Genomic DNA, 22728 nt, shown 5'->3' with positions numbered 1-22728 from the left:
CTTTTGGCCCATGGATTTTTAACATTTTCCCATTTGAGAACATCTTGGGGCAAAATAAAATTTAAAATGCCGTTGAAATGTGGTAGTGGAGACAATGAACACCAATGTGATGAAGTCTTAGGAAGAAAACAGGAGATAGGAAAAATTGTTGGTTATAATTTAGCAAAAGAGAACCATATATGGTAATAACACCAGACAAACAGCTAAATTTCATTTTGTGACACAGCAACTATATTTGCAGCAGGAACAGTATAATAGAAGCATGATTTATCCTCCACATGTTCAATCAGTTAAAATTGTATTTATCGCAGTGTATCTATTTATCAGTCCTTAGATGCAATACCTTCTAATAGAGCTAAAGAAATAAGCAAAATAGAACAACTCCCTTCCTGATTTCATGAAACTTATATTTGTGGATGCATGGTGGTGCTGGTGTGAAGATTACTAATGGTAGTATTAGTGATAATACTAGGCTGCCCATTGCACTTTCCTTACTGCCTTCCACTTACGCATTTTCATTTCCTAACTTAGGATATACTGACCTGAGTTCTCACCTCTAGGAGTAATCCTAGTTCCAGGCAAAAGAAGCCCTAGGGAAAGAGTCTATGTGGTCTCCATGGGCCACAGCTCAGGCTTCTGGGCCTGTTCTGCGCAGATACCAGCAAAGATGAAAGCTATGTCTGGTTCTGCTCAGGGCTGAAAGAGATATTTTGAGAAAGAACACAGAAGAAAGCCACAGAGTTCTTTGAAGCTTAATGATTTAACACATGTAAGATTGAATAGTATAAGTATAATAGGCTTTGACATGGCTCTTCACATAAATTCCTAGCACACTCTCCTCTCTGGATTTGGTAGCCTTAATGATGTGACAGCTGACCTGCTCTGTAGCTTCTCTTGTGTTTACTAGTCCTACAAGATTTCCAAGTTCAAACTCTGGGATCTCTTGCAGTTCCTGAAAAGTCACTAACCTTGCCCATCTTCTCTTCTTTCTGCCACCCAGAAACTGATTTTGTCTGAGAGACCAGGAGCAGGAGGAGCACATAGTAACAATTTCCATAAGGGGAATCTTTGCAACTTTCAGTAAAACCAAATGAGATGCTAACTTGGTATTAACAATCTGAAAAGATGTCCTAAGTGGCATGATATCAAGATTCTGAGACCCATGAAAAAAGTGAGTTAAAGTGGGGGCCTCATTATTTAACCACTTCTCCTCCTATTAAACACATAGCTCTAACCCAGTATGTAGACTCACTCAGAGGGTACATACACTCAAACCTCTCTCTCTTTCTTTTACTCTAGCTTTTCCTTATCAGACCGGATTTTACTGGATTAATGTTGACTGTGCATTATCACTTTTACAACATTCTCCTTGTACCCTTACCTCTCCCAATCCTTTTTAGACACACATCTTTTGAAATGGCACTGTTCACCTGAGTCATTATCATTGTCACAGTTCAGCTGTGCCATTTAACCCAGGATTTTAGAATTCTTTCATACTGTATTAGCTACAGTTCTCTAGCGAAACACTCAATATTTTATATACATGTAATATATAGTGTATATATTATATATAATATATACATGTATATATATATATATATATATATGTATACACACACACACACACACAAGGTCTGACAATTACATTCATGAACTTGTTGCAACGATGTTGGTAAACTTTTTTGATATCAGAGGGATTATTCATTATGAATTTGTACCAACTGGACAAATAATTAACCAAGTTTACTATTTGGAAGTGCTGAAAAGGCTGCGTGAAAAAGTTAGATGACCTGAACTTTTCCCCAACAATTCATGGCTCTTGCATCACAACAATGTACCAGCTCACAGGGCATTGTCTGGGAGGGAGTTTTTAGCCAGTAAACAAATAACTGTATTGGAACACCCTCCCTACTCACCTGATCTGGCCCCCAATGACTTCTTTCTTTACCCGAAAATAAAGGAAATATTATAAGGAAGACATTTTGCTGACATTCAGGACATCAAGGGTCATACAACAACAGCTCAGAAGGCCATTCCAGAAAATGAGTTCCAAAATTGCTTTGAAGGGTGGACTAGACACTGGTGTCAGTGCATAGTATCTCAAGGGGAGTACTTTGAAGGTGACAGCAGTGATATTCAGCAATGAGGTATATAGCACCTTTTCTAGGATGAATACGCAAACTAAATTGTCCAACCTCATGTGTTTGTATGTATGTATATGTATATATATGATATGTATGTGTATATATATGCATATATATGTATATACATATATATATGCCCTTCATATATATGAAGGAGATTTATTATGAAGAACTGGCTCATGTGATTATGAAGATTGAATAGTTCAAGACCTTGCCTAGAGTCCCAGGAAAATTGTGGTGTAATTTAGTCTAAGTTTAAAAACTTGAGAACCTGGGTAGTCAATGGTATAAATCCTAGTCCAAGGGCAAGAGAAAACCTACATCTCATCTAAGGTAGGCAGGCAAGGAGCAAAGAGAAAACATTCTTTCTGCTTCTGCTTCTGTTCGATGCAGGCCCTCAAGAGATTGCATGATGCCCTAAAACATTGGGAAGGATAATCTGTTTTACTGAGTCCACAGTTCAAAGGCTAATGTCACCTGGAAACAACACACTCACAGATACACCCAGAAATTATGTTTAATCTGGGCATCTTGTGGCCAGTTGAAGAGATACATAAAATTAACCATCACAATTACTTTTCCGTTTCATTTGTATTATGTGAGGACTATAGAGATTATATATTAGTTAAATAGTATTAGATGACATTGCCCAACAAATGACACTTCATGGATTTTCATCTTTGCAGTCTCTTTAGGAAGTGTCACTTTGGTCATATTGAATACAGGTTCTGAGAGTCAGCATCAAGGTGCTACCACTCTGTGATAGCTCCTTTGACTCAGTACCTGAGGTAATTTCAGATTTGGGTAGCCAACCCCTCTCACATGACCTAATGTACCTTAGCTGGTGAACAAGCACAGAAGACATCTACCAGTATTGCTGCCTCAGGTGAACCTTGGGTGTAGGTCCCCACTGTGGTATTATTCCTTCCTCAAGACGTCTCATTTTAAGGCAAAAAGACCAGGTGGATGTGTGTGAAATTACACTGCTTGGGTAAGCCTAGTTCTCCAAACCATGTGTACATTGAAGAGCTTTGAGAACAGCTTCCAAGAGCAGAACTGAGACAGGATTAAGAATGGAGTCACTGGCCCTGCTGTCACAGGCACAAAAACCTTGAAATTTCCCAGGGCCCCTATGTGAAGGCCTCCCATTGGTCCATTGTGTTTCTACTTTCCTGCCCCTCCCCCAAGAATTTAGCTTTCGTTTTCACTCTGCTGCTCTGGTTCCTGGGTGGAGATCAATCAGGTGCCTGGCTCGGGGAGTGAATCCTGACCGAGTCTGCACCTCAGGCTGGAGCTGCAGGTCAAGTAGATAGGGCTGTTCCTTGGCAGATTGGAGGTGAGTTTTCCTGTGCTCCCTGGGCAGTGCCTGGGGTGTGATAGCTTGGCAAGACTGTGTCTTCCGTTGTTTGAGACCGTGGGCCTGGAAGTGTACCACCCGCCACCCCAGGCTCTAGGGCCAGGCGCTAAGTGGAGTCCGCTGTGAGGGCTGCTCAGGCCCAAAGGCTGTGGCGGGACGCTGGTGGCAGGCGTGCTCCGGTAGAGCCGCGATGGTGGCGCATGGGTGCTGGCCCTGGGAGCGCGGGCACTGCCCTGTCAGCTCTGGAGGCACAGCTGCAGCTCGGGGGCGGTGCGCCCTTAGCGGCGCTGGCAGGTTAGAGCAGATGCAACAATGGAGCCAGGCAGCCTGGAGCAGGCAAGGCAGGGGATGAAACAACTGTGGAGCCCCCTATGTCTGTGTCAACGAAAAAACATCCAGCCTAAGAGAAAGCCTATAAGAGTTTATTTGAGCCAAACTGACGACAATTTCCAGGAAGCAAAGTCTCAACGGATTGAGAAAATGCTCCGGAAAATGGCCATTTTGCAACTTTCTACATTAAAATCAAAAGAGGAAGAAATTCATGAGATCCATTGGTTGTAGGTTAAGGGCGTGAGAGAAAGCAAAGCAGGGAATCTCTGGGTTTGGATAAAAAACAAAATGTAGAGACACACATTTCTTTTACATTGGAGGGTACAGAATAGTTAATAGCATTTTACAGCACATAGAGATGGTATTTGGGGAACAAGATAACAATGAGGGATTTTGTAGTTTCCTGCTTCTGTGGTGGTTTCTGCCCCCTGGGAGATCCGGAAAAAGCAATTACTCTGACATTCCCAGGGCATGTTATTTTAGATGCAAAAAGAAAACAGACAGGCTCACTTAAGGTAAAGATTGACCTTTGTCAAAAAGCTACAGGCCAAGGATGTGAACTCCTGGCATAGCCCACCTTAGTTAGGAATTTTTTGTTTACACCATCCTATGTGGTTATTTTCAGTCTCCTGAGCTTGTCAGGTTTAACATGTGGCCCCTTCATTGTCCACATCTGTTTCCAGTACAAGTCCAACATGCTTCCTTCCACTCCTGCAGAAGATGGGTCTCCTTCATAAGTGGTGTAGGCACTTCTCAAACTTCTGCTTTTGCACGGAGTTCTTGATGTCCTTTAAGTCCTGTGTATGAGCCCTCTAAGAGAGGAGCCTCCATTTCCTATAAGTGGTGTAGGCACTTCTCAAACTTCTGCTTTTGCACGGAGTTCTTGATGTCCTTTAAGTCCTGTGTATGAGCCCTCTAAGAGAGGAGCCTCCGTTTCCTATAACCCTAAGGTTTCTGGGCAGCTTAGGTAGGAGTGGGGACATCCTCCCAGTGTGACGGGCTCTAGGCTATTTCCTCTCCTATGTCATGTGGCAGCAACTTTGACCTTAGCTGTTTATAGCTCCTGTGAAAATAAATTCCATAGCCCCAAGGCAGGATGCCTGCTGTGCTCCTACCTCCCATATAGTCTCCTAAAACATCTCAGCATTAGTTGGATCCTAAATGGGATAAGAAATAATTGGAGGCCCCAGCCCCATGTTTGGAGTACAGCTTGAGGCATAAACAGGGTTAGACATCATTTAATATTTACCCCTGATAAAATGTCTACCTCTTATCTTGCTGTTCATCAGAGCCTGATCTGGGCCAGAGTCTCTACAGCCAGGGGCGAACTGCATATGGCCTCTGGGCTCTTTTCAGTATCTGGACCATTAGCTGGATTACATTTCCAATTCTCCTTCTGCCTCCTTCCTTATCAGGTTTCCTTCAAGTGTGATGAACATGGCACCAGAGGACATGGTCAGTAGGTCTGAATTAATCTCCATGCACAGCCTTTATAGCTTTTCCCTCCCTAGCACAGAACAAAGGGAAAACTTATTGTCTCACACTGGAGATCTTTCTTTTACCATCAAACTTTGGTAACCATCAGGACATTAATATCTACTGAGATCTTTCTTGTCTTTGTTCCCCTCATAGTCCCATTTACCTAGTATTCCTGATAGAACTCTGGAGCCTAGACTGTGGCCACATGGCCATATTGAGTTCAGGTGGAGGAATGAGCATCACTGTGCTACCGCTCTGTGATATCCCCTCTGACTGACAGCAGCATCATTTCCCATTTGGATGGTCATTCTTATCCATGCAACCTCCTTAAGACATAAACTGCCAGGGTCTCTTAGCTCAGCTAAAGATACAGGACAGTGTGTCAACATGGCTGCCTCAGGGGAGCATTCAGTGATGGTCTTCACAGTGTTATAGGTAGTACTGTATCCTTGTTATCTCAGCTTTTTAAGAAGCCAGGCTAAGTGGATGTGTGAAACTATCATACCTTATAGGAACTTAGAGCTACAGAAGGCGATTGCCTGGTGAAATCCCATAAGTACAACTTCCAGGGCTTAAAAGAGACACCCTTGGTTATAAGAGTCACAATCCCTGTGTGAAAAATGAGGCCTCTGCTTACTAGCTGGTGTTTGAGGTCTATATAAAGTTTTCCTAGAGCACATGCACTTTACATCAGGCCATTTTTCTATCAGTAATGTGGCCTTGCAAGGCAGCTGACCTTCCACTTAATTATAATTCAGTATGTTTCCCAGAACACAAAAACAAAAAACCAATTTACTGGAAGAGTAAGCCAGTGTTACCTTTATAGGAAGAAAGAACTCAGGCCTGATGTTGACCCTTTGTTCCCAGGTATCTAATCGAACTGCCAAGCTTTTCTTTTTACATCTTCTTATCTCACGCTCATGTCTTGCTCTCCATTTCCTTCACACCTTTTCTGAAAGCTCTCATCATCTCTCCTCTGGGCAACTGTGCATGCACCCTACTGATCTTTCCAATTCCACACTTGATCCACCTAACAATTTTTCACAACCCAAGGGCAGAGCTAGGTATGTCCTCTTCTCCTCCCTGAGGGGAACTCATGAATAATTTGGGAAAGAGTCCCTGATGTTACTTAATTTGGGAAGCAGCATATATCATGGTCACTGCACGCTCTTGTGATACTAAAGACCCAACAGTGTACTGCGTACCAGAAACACTGGCATTTATAAACTCATACAAGGTTATACATCTTCTATGAACAGATCATTTCCTTTACTGAATATATTTTTTCCTCTCCGTTATGCCATATTCCCTTCATCTTTTTCAATTTTCAGTTCAATCCTTATATTTTCAAATGGAATTATTGGATAACACTTTGTCTGCCCCCCAATGATTGGATTTCGCAACAGCATGTATGTCTCTAGCAGTGTTTTTCACGTCTGCTCTTTCATATACATATGTCTGATTATTTAATTTACTGTTACTTTCCAGGTCAATGTCAGGGTCATAGTGGTTTAAACCCTGTTTAAGCTCATCTTTGCGTTTATATATCTTGTTTATACAGTTCACTGGCTAGCATGTAATTCATTGTCATTAAAAAATTAGTTCAATGTTCTTGCTTAATATTTTGAGACTTCTTTCCCAAGACTAATAATTCATTTCATCTGTGTTTCAATTTTTCAGATATGTGACTTGTTGGTCCTCTGAATTTATTTATACTGTCTCCCTCTCCAACCCACAGACATACATACATACATTCAAGCTCCTACCTACCGCCTTGGCCAAGGTGAATTTCTCTATCTATAAACACAAGAATCCCCAGAACCTCCTACCTGGCCTGGAGCTCCTCACTTTTACATCCCTCATTGCTCTGGATGTTAATAGGATCCATGAAGTCATGTCTCTTTTTGTTGTTAACTCAGTGGGGTAGGTACAGACCTGTGAAGGTGGACCCTGAGTATAGAATACATTAGGTTCATCCCAACTATGTCTATTGAAGATATGTTACCTGTGTAAGTCACTCACTATTTCTATGTTCACATCTGATAAAGGGTTTTCCCTTGACATGTACACAAACACATTGTCATATATTATGTCATGATAATAAGGAAAATCATTTCAAACATATAGCAAGGAATGGCAATGGTTATAAGCAAGTCAGAAGAGGTCTTTCTGGTAAGAGAACATTTAAGGAGAGAATTTCCTAAAGAATAAGATTGAATCCTACTGAGAGCAGAGGAAGCATTGCATGCAGACAGAAGAGTAGGTATGAAAGCCCAGATACATAGGTGCTTTTAACATTGAAGGTGTGTTTCGGGCATGGGAAAGAAAAAGCAGGAGCCATGGTGGGTGAAACACAGATCTTAGTAGAAAAGGCCTCAGGTCATCCTTTTGTTCAGTAAAAGTAAAGGGAAATAACCATTGCACAGATAAAAATGAAATCTGTCATGTCATATGAACTAAAAGTAAAGTATTTAAAATTTTTGTGAAAAGTCCTTTCCTTTTTCTCTACCTTTTCATTGTTGTCCTTCAGAACTTGTTCTTGGCAGAACTGAAACTCGTTAAGGAAGGTCTGTACTAGTTTACGTATGGCCTGTGAGCACTTAAAATGTGACTAGGGCATGTGAAGAATTCTTTGTTTTATTCAATTTTAATTAATTTAAAATAGCCACTTGTGTGTAGTGGCTACCCTACTGGATACCAGAGTGTAGACACTCAATATTATTTGTTGAATAAGTGAATAGATGAATGAATAAATGAATGTAAAATATGTATTAAGTCTGAAAAAAAAACAATTTGTTCTTGGGCCATCCTTCATTTCTACACAGTTAGTATCATTTTATTCCTTCCTTTCTTACTCTTCCCCCTTTTAATCTTTCCTATCAGGCAGGGAGTTGAGCAAGTGGAGCCTCAGAATCGGGACAGGTAGGAGCAGGGGAGCAACTGTGATGGCTTCAAGAATCTTGCTGCACATACAGGAGGAGCTGACCTGCCCCATCTGCCTGGAGCTTCTGACAGAACCCCTGAGCCTGGACTGTGGCCACAGCTTCTGCAAAGCTTGCATCACTGCAAACAACAAGGGGCCTGTGATCGCCCAAAAAGGAGAGAGCCTCTGCCCAGTGTGCAGATTCTCCTACCACCCTGGTGACCTGCAACCTAATCGGTTTGTAGCCAACATAGTGGAGAGGCTCAGGGAGGTCAAGGTGAACCCAGAGGAGGGGCAGAAGAGAGATCTCTGTGTGCGCCATGGAGAGAAACTCCAGCTCTTCTGTAAGGAAGATGGGAAGGTCATTTGCTGGCTTTGCGAGCGGTCTCGGGAGCACCGTGGTCACCACACATTCCTCATAGAGGAGGTTGCCCAGAAGTACCAGGTAAGAGAACTGCATGGAAGAAAGACAGGGCAGGCTGGGAAATCTCCACTTTGTATTTGGTTCTAAATATCTTGTCACCATAGACTTGAGTTCTGTGATCACTTTTCTCCCTATGCTCACTTTTAAGGCCTGAGGACCATTTCTGTGCATTCCACCCACTCACAAAAGGAGAAGCCTACAGAACAGACTTAACCAGAAGTTGATATTTTTGTACCTTGTGTTAGTAAGTGGAGGTTTGGTGCCCAAGCAGCGCTGTCATTTCCCCTGTGAACAGGGGTAACTGGGGAGTGGGGTGGATTTCCTTGCTGCAGGATCAGGTTTCTGGTAGGACAAAAGAGAATTCGACTTCTCCTAAGAGGAGATGGTTCTGTTACCTGAGTCTTAAAGAACACATTCACCACCTCAGGATTTCTTCCAATTTTTTATCTCAGTGTCTGTAAACTAGTCTCTTCAAGGACCAGCCTGATTTCTTCTCCATCAATCTCTGTTCCTATGCTGAGAAAGCCCATGGCTTGACTCCGGTGTGATTCCTCTCTCACAGGAGAAGCTCGAGGCAATTCTGGAGAGGCTGAAGAGGGAGCAGAAGAAAGCTGAGATGTATAACAGTTGCATCAGAAAAGAGGGAGCTTCCTGGAAGGTAGGAGGAGACGCTTCTTGAGGGAGATCGAGAACAATCTGGGCAAGAGCTAGGGTGCTGGTCAGAAGGAGCTCCTCTTCTTTTTGTTCCCGACAGTTGATGTGTCCAAATGTCATTTAATTGGTCCTCTTCTGATAGGGGAGGGGGCTGTATTTTAAACACGTCACTAATGAACATATATATTTGCATGGAAGTATTCTCATAGAGACACTCTGGTGTGGATAGCTTGTGAATTCTGTGTTCCATTCCTGTTACGATTTTCAGTCTTTAACTCTTCCAGGGGAAACCAGTGGCTCATGGTTCTGTGTGTAGTGTTTAATGTTAGGCAGAGGGTCAGGGCAGCAGTCAGGAGTAATTCAGGAAGGCACTTCTGTCCTGGACAGCTGTGTTAAAGCTGAGCCACACCCAGCTGTCCCATTTTGGCTGAGAGTTGGCCTCGATTATGGACTTGAGGCTATTATTTTGGAACGTGATGAAGAGAAAATACTAGGAAAAGTCAGCTTCCCTAAGAATCACTCCCCCGTGTCCATCTTCCTTCCCTGTGAGAACTTCCAAATCAAATACTTCTTGTTCTGACTCCCAGTCTCTGCCTGAGTCCCTCTCTCTCTTGCTCATTCCTAAAGACTCAAATACAAAACGAGATACAAAGTTTCCAGAATTGCATTAAACGACTGAAGGATATCCTGGACAGTGAGGAGCAGAAGGAACTGCAAAAGCTGAAGAAGGAGGAGGGAGACATTCTACATCACCTGGCAGAGTCTGAAAAGGAGCTGGTCCGGCAGAGCCAATTGGTGAGCGATATCATCTCAGCTCTGGAGCATCGATTGCAGAGGTCAGCCATAGGGATGCTGCAGGTAGGACTTGGGAAGAAGCCCCAGCGTGTGAGATTTGAGAAAAATGAAGACTTAAGTTTGCTTCTCTGCTCTGTTGCTGTGTTCTCTCTGGTGGTGACACTAATTTTTTTGATCTTGCAGTACCCTTCCCCTGCATCTATTCCAGAGGTTATAGGAAAAATTGAATGCATGAACAACAAGGGAGAAAAAAATCTCACTTTTATTACTTTTAAAGAGCAGTGCCAATATTTGACTGTGGTAAAAAGATACAGTGTGTTCAGTGATATTCCATAGACTCCTGTGAGGTGTTACCTAGTGTTAGGCATTTACCAGGAAATGCTTTATGACCCAAGAGTTGTTGTTTTTTCCTCCTAAAATGAGTTGAGATTTTTCTCCACTTGTCTCTTTTCTGAATAAACAATTGTGAAGGACTGGTGTTATGTATTATTTAATTATTCAATAAATTCACCAGTGATGCTGTCTCACTGAGGACTTTTCTTTTTGGAAAAGTTTAAAATAGTTTTTGTGGTTTTTTTTTTTTTTACTTGTGTTAGGTTTATTTAGAATTTTAACATCTCTTGAATCAGGTCTTGGAAATGTACATCTTTATAGAAATTTGTTGATTTTAAGTTGTCCGATTTGTAAATATGAGTTTCATCATAATAATTCCTTAGAATCTCTTCAATTTCTACAGTACCCACAGTAATGTCCCCTCTTTTATTCCTCATTTTGGTGATTTTTTAAAAATCAAGTTAGTTGATTTTTTTCAAGAATGAACTTGATTTTATCTATTTTTGACCTTTCTATATTATTGATTTCTGTTTACCTAGTGTGTGTATGTGTATATGCACATGCAGACGTGTGTGTGTGTGTGTGTGTGTGTGTGTGTGTGTGTGTGTGTACTGGATTTAATTTGGTGTCTTTTTCCCTGTTACTTAAAGTAGGAACTTAGACCACTGATTTGATACAATCTTTTCTGTTACAGTTTTTAATGATGTAATTGCATTGCTTTAACTGTGGTCCATCCATATGTTTGGATTATTTAGTGGTTATTTTCGTTCAATTCAAGTTATTTCCAAATTTGCTCTGTGAGTTTTTTGTTAACCCTTGGGATATTTGAAAGTGTGTTAATTTAAAAACCCTTGGTGATTTTTCTGCTTTTTCTTCCACTGTGTATTTTAAATTTAATTATTTTATAATCATTAAACATATATTTTAATATTTCAATATTTTTAAAGTATTGACACTATAGCTTTATGCCCTAAAATATTGTATGTCCTAACATTTTTATATGAATTTGAAAAAAATGTGTATTGTGCATTGACTGGGTGAAATGGACTATAGATATCAGTTATGTCAAGTTGGTTAATAGTATTGGTGATGTCTAGTGCATCCTTGATAATTTTCCTACTGGCTGTTCTACAGTTATTGAGAGTGAATTATTGAAATCTCTGAAGTATCGTTATTGAATTATCTAATCATTCTTTTAATACTTTCTATTTCACTTTGTGTATTTTGAAGCTGTGCTATTAGGTGAATATCCATTTATAATTGTTCCATTTTCTTGAGGTACCAAACCTTTGTCATTATGAAATTTCCCTCATTCTTATAATATTTATGGTCTTAAAGTTATTTTGTGTAAAATTAATGTGCACACTTGCTATCTTGTGATTCTTGACTGCATGGCACACTTTATTTTATTTTATTTTATTTTGCTGGGGAAGGGGAACAGGACTTTATTGAAGAACAGTGTGTACTACTTCCGAGACTTTTTTTCTTTTCAAGTCAAGTTGTTGTCTTTTCAGTCTTAGTTGTGGAGGACGCAGCTCAGCTCCAGGTCCAGTTGCCGTTACTAGTTGCAGGGGGCGCAGCCCACCATCCCTTGCAGGACTCGAGGAATTGAACTGGCAACCTTGTGGTTGAGAGCCCACTAGCCCATGTGGGAATCGAACCAGCAGCCTTCGGAGTTAGGAGCATGGAGCTCTAACCGCCTGAGCCACTGGGCCGGCCCCGCATGGCACACATTTTTTATATCAAAAAATTTGTTTAAATTTTTCCATTACGGTTGATATTTATATTCAGTGTAATTATTGATGGGTATGTAGTTACTGCCATTTTGTTCATAGTTTTCTGATTGTTTCTGTAGTTCTTCTGTGTTCTTTTCATACTCGTTTGCTCTGTTCTCTTGAATGTTGATGACTTTCTACAGTGTTGTATTTGAATCCCTTTTTCTTTATTTCTTGTATATCTCTTGTTTTTGGTTGGTGGTAGCCATGTGCTTCAAGCTATGTTTAGAACAGTCTATTTTAAATTGATGGTCGCTTAAGTTTGAACACATTCTAGAATCCCTACCTTTTTTATTTTTTCTCTCCACATTTGTTTTTGTCATTATTCTTACTTGTGTGTGTGTGTGTGTGTGTGTGTGTGTGTGTGTGTGTGTCCCCTTAATTTACTGTTGCAATTGCACATGATTTTCCTACTTTTGCCTTTTAACCTTTGTACTGGCTTTAGGTTTGGTTGATCCACTACTTTTTTTATGTATTAGCCTTTGTCAGTGAGAATGATTGTCTTTGTGATATTTTGTTCTTTTTTTTCTCTCTCTTCTGAATGAAGTCCCTTTAACGTTTTTTGTAATACCTGTTTTGAAGTGGGGAACTCCTTCAGCTTTTTCTTATCTTGTAAGCTCTTTATGTCGTCTTTGGTTCTAAATGATAGCCTTGCTGGGTAGAGTAATCGTGTTTGCAGTTCCTTGCTTTTCATTACTTTGAATATTTCATGACAATCACTTCTGACCTGCAAGTTTTCTGTTAAGAAACCAGCTGACTGTCTTAAGGGAGTTCCCTTATAGGTAACTAACAGTTTTTCTCCTGATGCTTTTAAGATTCTCTCTTTGGCTTTAACTTTTGGCCTTTTATTTGTAATGTGTCTTGGTGTAGGCCTGTTTTGGTTCATCGTATTTGGGACTCTCTGCACTGCCTAGACTTCTATCTCTACTGCCTTTGCCAGGTTAAGGAAGTTTTCTGTAACTTTTTTCTTCATATAGGTTTTCAATATTTTGCACTCTTGTCTTCTTATGGTACCCCTATGATGTGAATGTTGTTAGGCTTCATGTTGTCCCAGAGGGCCCTTAAACTATCCTCAGTTTTTAAATTCTTTTTCCTTTTTACTGTTCCTAGTGAGTGTTTTCTGCTACCTTGTCTTCCAAATCACTAACTACTTCATGTAATGGGTTATTGATTCCATCTAATGTATTCTTCATTTCAGTTGTTTTTTTCATTACTGACTAGTTCTTTTACATGTTTTCTATCTACTTGTTTATGTTTCGTACGTCTTTGTTAAAGTTCTCACTGAGATACCTGGGAGCATCCTTATAACCAGTGTTTCGAACTCTGCATCTGGTAGATTGCTTGTTTCCATTTTGTTTCGTAATTTTTGAAGTTTAGTTCTGTTCTTTCATTTGGGACCTGCGTGTCGACTGCTTCCCTGTGTTTGTTTCTATGTATTAGGTAGATGCCTCTCATTTCCCAGAGTTGGCAGTGTGGCCTTATGTAGCAGGTATCCTCTGGTGCCCAGTGGTGCAGTCTCACTTGAGCCAAGTGTTCCAGGGGTGTACCTTGTGTGGATTGTGTGTGCTCTCCTCTTGTAGTTGAGCCTTGATTGCTGTTGACATCTCAGTGGGTGGGATTGACCCTCAGGCTGACTAGGCTGACTTGCCATGACTGCCATGATCAAGCCATTGTGCACAGACTGACTCCTCAGAGCAGGATTCACTTTAGCAGGGCTCTGGGATCTGTCTGGTCCATGCTTTGGTTGTGTCATCTGTGGCACTAATTGGGTGGTGCGCTGGTGTGCTCTGAAGCAGGCCAGTGGTGTGTTGGTTCTGGGGCATCCCAAGAGGCTCTGGGGCAGGCCAGGGTCAGCCACTGCCTGTGTGTAGACCAGGTAAGAGCTAGAGAATGATCAGCAGTTGGTAGCTGCCTGTTCTTGTTTGGAGGTGCCGGGGAGAGGCTATGCTGTGAAGTGAGGCCAGCTGCCACTATGGCCAGAGGTAGAGCCACTTAGTAAAAGATACAGGGAACACGGAGGTCAGCTGCTGCTTGTTTGCAGACCTTTGAGAGATTTTGTTGAAATCTGCAGCATGGGCTCAGGCTGCCTGCTTTTGTGGATTAGCCTCTTAAAGAGGTTGAGGCCAGGACTTGTATTGGGTGAGGTCAGATCTCAGAGAATCAACAGGGCAGGGTGACAGCGGTGTTGTCCAGGTTAATGGAGACTCAGATTTGACACCCTCCTTTGCTGGCAGGCTAGGCTGCATGGGGACAGGGCTCAAAAAAGGAACAATGGCACCCCCTGGCACTTTAGTCCAAGGGACAGTTGCCCCTTTGTCCTTACCATGAAGCCAGACAATTCAGTTTCTCCCCATATGTCCCTGGCACTTTACGAGCGTCTCTGGAGCTTAGGACAAATGTTTGTGAGCAATGAGTCTCTGCTAGGGCCCTTTAAGAAGATCATGGGATCTACCGCAGCCCTCCATCTCACCTGCACTGAGTCCCTGCTGATTTTCACATCCAGCTAGAGTGGGACTTCTCTTCATGGCACTAGTGTAGGCCTCCCCGGTTGGGGAGTCCAGTGTGGGGCTGGTACCTCTCACTCCTCAGGGAGTAGCTCTGCAGCTGAGATATCCATTCTGGTTAATAACGGCCGCATGTGGGTATGGGAGTATGCATTTCATGTCTCCACTCCTTCCAATAGTTTCGACGTGGCATATTCTTTATATCCTTAGTTATAGGAGTTCTGTTCAGCTCATCTTCAGGTGGTTCTCCAGCGTGGTTGTTCTATAATTTAATGGTAGTTTTGATGTGGTCATGTGAGGAGATGAGTACAGCATTTATGTACACTGCCATCTTGACCAGAAGTTTATCATTTTACTTCTGCCTTTTCTGTCTTTGAATCCAAAATATGTCTTTTGTACATAGCAAGAATTGAATTTTGTTTTTAATCTAATTTAACAATCTCTGCCTTTTTATTGGTACATCAAGACAGTAACGTTTAATGTAACTATTGATGTAGCTCTTTTAAATTTATTATTGTGTTACTTGCCTCTATGTCACCTGCAGTTTTCATTGTTCTCTTTCTCATTGACCAGCTTCTTTTGCGTTAAACAGATAATTTGTGCTATAAAGTTTAAGTTTTTCTATTTTCTTCCTTTTTTTTTTAAGATTGTTTGTGGTGGTTGCTCTTTGGATTACAATATGAATCTTATCCTATCATGATCTATTTCAGATTAATACTAACTTCAGTCTAGTAAAATATGAAAAGTAACCTCCAGCATTGCTGTACATTGTAACAGCAACAAAAACACAGTGAGACTTTTAACATGGGCAACTGATCCAGTGCAGGCCAATGACATGCAGTCCTCAGAAGTTTTTCACATAACTGGAAAGAGTTCTCTTTCCTTCTGGCGTTTATATGAGGAGATATATGTTTCCTTCATGAACTGAGGATAAAGTCAATATGGAGGGAATAAACACAATTTGGAGAATGACACAGACCAGCTCCTGATGACAGTATCTTATCCTCAAAATTAAGCTTTGATTAAAGTTACAAATGTCCCCAAATTCTTTTTCTCAATCTAATCTATTTTAACTGTTTTTTGTCATATACAACAAAAAAGTCCTCACACAGAGAGAAAAGCAATATCTTTTTTTTTTTGCCTGTATAGACTCTGGTTTGCATAGTTTTTGGTGTCATGGAGGAAGTAAGTCTGAGGTAAAGGAGACTATATACTATCTGTGAAAACAAATAAATCTGTGATGATTAAGATCTGATGGCTAAAAACTGTTAACAATGTGCACTAAACTGGCTTGGTAAAGACTGAAGTATAGGTAAATATTGTAGTTTTCAGGGCAGTGAACAAGTGGATATTGGTAACATTATGGACAGATGGCTATGAGGGAAGAGACAGTTTGGTAGGAGAAGAGTAAGGTACATCTGAGACATCGTAAGTTACTGGTTCCTCTGGCTTCCTTACTGAGGAATATATTAACCTGCATTTAAGAGACAAAATTTTGTAAAGATAAAAACTTGGAAGTCCATTGCACATATATGTGTGTGTTGAATTTAAGAGAGTGGATGAGGTCACTTATAGACAGTGTACTAAATGAGTCGAGACTTCAGATACACCTACATGAATGCATTTTGCCTGTACCCTTAGCAGAAGTCATGTAAACTTTTTGAGGTGTATTGTGTCAATTTACTCATCTTTGATTCTCCAAATTTTTGCATAATGCTTGACAAGTAATAGTCATCACTTGGCATTTTTGTTGAATAAATAAACAGACGCTTAATTATTCAAATCATCTCATGACGAGTCTGATGAACTTGGGGAAAATATTATGGCCCTCATATTTTCCTCATAAATATGTCCCACCTCCAGGTACTAGAAGCCTCATGCTTCCACAAGGGTCAAAACTATTTCTACATTTTAGGAAACCTAACAACCTCACATGCATCTTCTGGAATGATTGGTCTATGACTTTTCTTTACTTTTTGGCTCTGACCTTAGGACCAGCTCTATTTCAACCACATCAGGGGGTGGTGGGGATATGATGAAGCCTTGTAAGTGGGGAGCGCCTATTACTTCTTGATTCGTGTTTTTCATTTCTCCCTAGGATGTGAATGGCATCATGGAAAGGTATGTGTGGAATACCAGTGCTGTGAAAAGAGGTTTGAAGCCGTTAGAGTTGTCTGGTGATTAATTAGAATAAAAAATCACTCAGGGCAATACAATTTGGGTGTAGTTTTATCTTAAATTTCTGTTCACAAATCATGGTTTGACTGTTCTATAACTATTACGAATGTACAGATTCTGTGGTAGGTATTTGTGTGGGGGAAAGTTGCAGAGTTTGGGTCAGTAGCCGTTAGGGATAATGTGTTACCGTATCAGACTCCTGTACCTTCACAAATTTTATTTACCCGATGTGCCTGTTTTCAACTCAGGTTCTCGTATTTCAAAGCTCCTTTATGTATCATGGGTAGGTTTGTCTTCTTTACCTGCCAAGCATTCAGAATTGGAGACTACGCTTTTATATTTAAGTTTCTACTCTGGGAATAGAGGAGACCAGGGCCTTCTATATTGTTCTCTTCGTTTTCCAAAAACAGAGTTGAATTTCAAGTAATATTATGGCCCCGATATAAACAACTGATCCACCTTGGTCATATACTTTTGAAGCCAGAGTGAAAGGGCAGTATCTAAAGTTGTACACCTACTTGTCTGCATGACACTCTTTAAACACATGAACATAAGATTACTATTAGTATTCTATTCATAATATCTATTTTTCCTAAGTGTTATAATTTTCCCCAGAGAATCTGAAATCTCAGATGTTACTCCGAGGGCCTCCCTACTGGTCAGCAGACTTTAAGGGATTGGTCCTATGCGGACAGTATTCCCACAATTGATGTCTCAAACAACCAGGAGCCAGGTTCTGCAACCTCACTTTCATGTTATATCACTGGGAATCCACATCTGTACAGTGACTTTTTCTCATATTTGTTTATTTTGAGGAACCAAAGTTTTGCATTTATAAAATTCATTTCATATAATTTCATATGATTTTGAGGAGGTAGAGAGAGGTTAGCTATTTCATTTTGGAAGGATTAAACTATGCTTCTGAGAAGTGTAGGTCTTCCCAAGGTCACACAGAGAGTAACTGTGAAGGTGGACATGATCATATTTCTTTTGGCTCCAAGGTGAGTCCATTCTCTTATTTCTCGGGGTCTCCAGGGAAGGGGGTTCAAGTGCTTCAATGAGGTTGAATAAATGAGGAAGTCAGTGGTTTTAATGGACAAAATGTCAGAGTTGTGTGGGTCAATTTTTGTCATCCCTAGGAGTAAGACCTTGACTGTGATGAAGCCAAACACCCTTTCCCATGAAAGCAGAAGAGTGTTGAAACCCTCTAATCTGAGCAGGATTCTGAAAGTGTTAAATGGTGAGGAATGCTAGAGCAAGTGGGTGGCTCTTGGATTCTTGTGATGATGGGGGTTTCATTGGGAGGAGGTGTAGTTTCCAGGTGTGGATAGAGGAGACAAAGGAAGGTGGATATCATGTGCTGATAACATGGTCATGTTTACGAGGGAGCGGTCAGGAGTCTAGTTCGCCCTTCATTCCTCTGTCTACTACTACCTGTAGTCCACAGTCATTCTCGTGCTCTCAAGAGGAGATAGATTTTAGTGCTGACTCCTTTGCTTATATTTAATATTATGAATTTTACCATTTCAGAGCTGAAAGATGATTGACGCTACCCTGGTAAGGAGAAATCACAGTATCATGAAGCCACCCTGTTCTCATCTTTCAGAATTTTGCATTTTTTGCGAGGTCTCGTGTCAAGACCCATGTTTTCCCTCCCAGCCCACGCATGCATATTATGTTTCTGCAGTGTTATTTCTCTCCCCCAGACAAAACTAAGATGTTCCCAGTTCCCACTCATGTTATTCTCAGGAGCCCTCTACAATGTCACAAATAAAGTTATATCATACCCCTCACGCAGCCCTGTAATTTTTCTACAGTTCACATGATCTTGGATCTTCCAAGGAATAAACCAGATATTGCCATTTCTGTGGATTGGAGTCAATTTTGATGTGTGTTAGGTTGGAATGCAAATTATACATATCAGAAAGGTGATTATCTTGACTATGGTGTCCTGGGATCACTCATTATCACATCAGGGAAACATTACTGGGAGATAGGTGTGTCAAAGTCACGAGACAGGATCCTGGGGGAATATGGTGAAAAATGCTCTTATTTCGATATGACTGGTTTTGTTCGACAAGGTAATAATTATCAACATATTTTCACTAGATATCATCTTAATTTGACCACTTACAGGGTTATGTAATCAATTTTTATATGATGCTTTTGAGGACTCCCCCTCCTTTCATCCACGATGGTAACCCTCTCCCTGAGTGTTCCTTCTTGTCATGTTAGGGTTTTCCTAGGCTATAAGGCTGGCATTATCTCATTTTTCAATGTCATAAATTTACAGTGAATTGAAAGTTCTCAAGAATAAGGAGAAAAACCTATTCTCCAATGAGATAAGAGAGGCATTATTTCTACAATGGATGTTTATTCAGGGCTTGGTGGCATCCCCTTGTCTTTTTGCATTTTTATTCCTAACTCTTCCCCAATCAAGTTCAGAGCTAGGGGGAAAAAGTGCGCTCTTTGCTCAAGTATTATCTACTCTCATCTCTGCTTATCTCTAGGAATTCTCAACTTCCACATCTTTGGATGAACTTTGATGAGACAAGGAATTCTAAGGTGGATATTTCATGTCTCTGTGTGTATGCACCCATTTATATCTTAGGACCCATCCATGGAAACTGGGTGAAATTCATCTTCTAAATTTTCCCTTTGACCTAGCCTTTCTGTTAACCCATTGCTATGATGACAGGAGTTCTGACTCACTAGGAATAATCAGCACTGTTATTGTCAAATGACTGTCAAGGGGCATTCATGTCTTTTCAGTTACTGGAATGCCCGTCCTCCAGTTCAAGATGAAGCATGTAGTTACAAGGAAAAAAAGACCTAAATAGACATTTTTAAGATCCTTGATCCCACTGTCAAGACTACTCCAGCTCTGCTTTTAACTTTCTCTCTCTCTCTCTCTCTCTCTCTCTCTCTCTCTCTCTCTCTCTCTCTCTCTCTCTCTCTCTCTCTCGTATGTTTTGTTTTCAGTTATTTTTCACCTTGTTCACCTCACTCTTCCCAGTGGGATGATAGACTATGGCCGCCTCAGGCATGAGGACCAGCTTGTCCACCCCCAATGCGAGGGAGGAGAGTTGCTTCTGAAGTGGTTATTCGTGCAGAGCTTGGGAAGATCCCATGTCCAGTCCTCTAGAAATACACACATATCATTGCCCTTGAGTAAATACAATAAGTAGAGTTACTGGTTTTTAGAGTCAATGTATTTTATGTCATAATAAACAACCAGATATTTTTCAAATGTTTGTCCCATTCTTCATTCTCACCATTGAGAAAGGAGAAGAGGATGATTAGAGTATTGTGGTTAATGCAGAGATACACAGTAGACTGACTTTTGGTATACCCTATTTTTGATCCATAAATCTTGTTGACAAATGGAGGGAAGTGGAGGGTTCAGTGTTTGTGAGTGTTTTTAGGTGGAGTGCACAGGGGCAGGCTAGGATTTGTGCCTCCCACAAATCCCATATCATCCTTTTACTCTTGCTTCCCTTTGATTCTCTTATCTGAACCCACATCCTGGGCCCCTGAGAATTAATGGATTCCCTCCAGACTCTGTGTGAGCTGTTTGTATGGGGTGCAGTGCTTTTGGAATGTGAAGAAAGAGATTCTTTTGGCAACAAGGCATGTAAAAGCTGGCTTTTTATGAGGATTCCTCTCTTGAGCCCCCCAAATCCCTTTCTTCCAAAACTCAAACTGCAGTATACTTTATGCATTTCTGAGTAGGTTGAAGTAGGGCAGCTTTGGGCTGTAAAGACTTAGACCAATCTATAATTTGAAAATTGTGGCTACAAAGAGGACCTGATGTTTTTAAGTTTGTCTGGGAAGAGAGTATAAAAAATTTCACCTGGGTCTTTTCCTTTAAAGGTGGCAGAGTACGAGTTGATTATTCCCATCATAAACTTTTGGGGTTGGTATTTACTCTTTCTGTCGCTTAATTTTCTTCTCTCCATGAACAAGATACACTTAATGAAAAAGAATTACTACAAGGAAAATTGGGTCTTAGTGATACCAGTATGGTAGACTTTGGTATGGATGTACACATAAACCTTTATTCTTTGAGAGAAAAAAGAACATCAGTTGTTGCACAGCTGACATAGCTTCAAGCAGAAGCAGAAAGAATTGTGAAGATGTTTGAAGATCCAGAAACCACAAGGGATGGTCAACCAGGGACGGTCAACCAGGGACGGTTGGATACTGTTTGACTACCTGGCAGACAAGCATGGTTTTAGGCAAGAATATTTAGAGACACTACAGATATGCAGCATTCAAGTATGAATGTGGGAATTACTCTGGATCAGCAGAATATCTTTACTTCTTTAGAGTGTTGGTTCCAGCAATGGATAGAAATGCTTTTAGTTCACTCTGGGGAAAACTGGCCTCTGAAATTTTAATGCAGAATTGGGATGCAGCCATGGAAGACCTTACACGGTTAAAAAAGACCATAGATAATAACTGTGAGTTCTCTGCTCCAGTCTCTTCAGCAGCAAACATGGCTCATTCACTGGTCACTATTTGTTTTCTTCACTGACCTTAAAGGGCTTGATAATATTGTCGATCTTAATGCGTTCAGACGATGTTTCCACATACTCTGATATTTGACTACAGCACTCATGACGAACAAAGATGTTTGACAACGCCAGCAAGTGGTAAAAGATCTGATCAAAGATGTTCAACAAGAGTTTTACCCTCAAAGGCCCAGTGACAGTTTGTTGAATGCTTATATGTAAACTTTGACTTTGATGTGATTCAGAAAAAGCTGAGGGAATATGAATCTTGGTTTGAGAATGATTGTTCTTGTTGGCTTGTCTTGAGGATTTCTTTGAAAATGCCCATCTCTTCATATTTGAGACTTTTTGTCGCATCCACCAATGTATCAGCATTAACATGTTGGCAGATTAACTGAACTGACTCAAGGAGAAGCTGAAAGGTGGATTGTAAATTTGATTAGAAATGCACAGATGCTAAGATTGATTCTTAATTAGGTCATGTAATTATGGTTAAAAGTGCACTCTCACTCTATCAGCAAGTGATTGAAAAGACCAAAAGCCTTTCTTTTACAGGCCTGATGTTGGCCATGAATATTGAGAAGAAACTTAGTCAGAATAGAAGGCCAGAGGCTCCTAACTTGGCAACTCAAGACTCCAGTTTCTACTGAAGAACTGTAAAAAGATGAGAAAAACTGTAAAAGAAAGATGAAATAATAAACCTATTATATGAAGGGTGACATACATTTTAGAAACTACAATTGAGTATAAATTTAGGAGACTTTGAATAAAAATGGCTATGTTTCATTATCTTGTGACAAAAATTCATTCGGAAAATGTGTAATAGGGAATCAGAAATCCAAGAGGGGTTTGGGGCACAGAGGAGGGGGACCTCCTCTGAGAGATTTAAGGTGGAGAGAAAACAGTGAGGAAATCAGACCTTGTCAAGGTATAAGAAAGTGTGGGCCAATAGGAAGCCCAAATGAACCGTCTCCTTCTCCCATCACCCAAAGTCCATCTCCAGAGACAACCACAAGGCTAAGGTTCACATTCTTGTATATTGTGTTCTGAAGGCCCAGGGAGTAACACGCTCTCCTTAGGGCTCTGTGTTCCCTTTAGTCCCTCCATCTACTGTTGGAGAGGAATCTAATGAAAGATCTCCCACTTTGGGCCTATGGTTTTTAACTCTTTCTGGTCTGGAAAAAAGCACATGGCACAGGAAGTAATGCGATTAGAGTATGGTGGTACAGATAAACAACAAGCATTAAGGTAGGTGAGTAAATCAGGAAAAAAAGAATAAATGAAAAATGGTTAAAATTTGTCAAAGTAGTTTATATAA

General features: G+C 40.6%; 1 protein-coding gene across 1 annotated transcript in view; it reads left to right on the top strand.

Moving 5' to 3' along the window:
* Nucleotides 1-3363: 3363 nt before the first annotated feature.
* Nucleotides 3364-22728, top strand: part of LOC308503404 (E3 ubiquitin-protein ligase TRIM22-like) — a 39280-nt gene continuing 19915 nt past the window's right edge. The window contains exons 1-6 of the mRNA XM_081062706.1: nucleotides 3364-3480; nucleotides 8194-8678; nucleotides 9220-9315; nucleotides 9939-10169; nucleotides 16817-16839; nucleotides 18036-18136. Coding sequence (XP_080918832.1) covers nucleotides 8256-8678; nucleotides 9220-9315; nucleotides 9939-10169; nucleotides 16817-16839; nucleotides 18036-18136 — 874 coding nt within the window. The 5' untranslated portion in view covers nucleotides 3364-3480; nucleotides 8194-8255. The remainder of the gene's footprint in view (nucleotides 3481-8193; nucleotides 8679-9219; nucleotides 9316-9938; nucleotides 10170-16816; nucleotides 16840-18035; nucleotides 18137-22728) is intronic.

The sequence above is a fragment of the Rhinolophus hipposideros genome (genome assembly GCF_964194185.1).
Source record: "Rhinolophus hipposideros genome assembly, chromosome: 10".
Taxonomy (NCBI): domain Eukaryota; kingdom Metazoa; phylum Chordata; class Mammalia; order Chiroptera; family Rhinolophidae; genus Rhinolophus; species Rhinolophus hipposideros.
The sequence above is the reverse complement of the archived record's forward strand: the minus strand, read 5'-3'. Positions and strand labels throughout refer to the sequence as shown.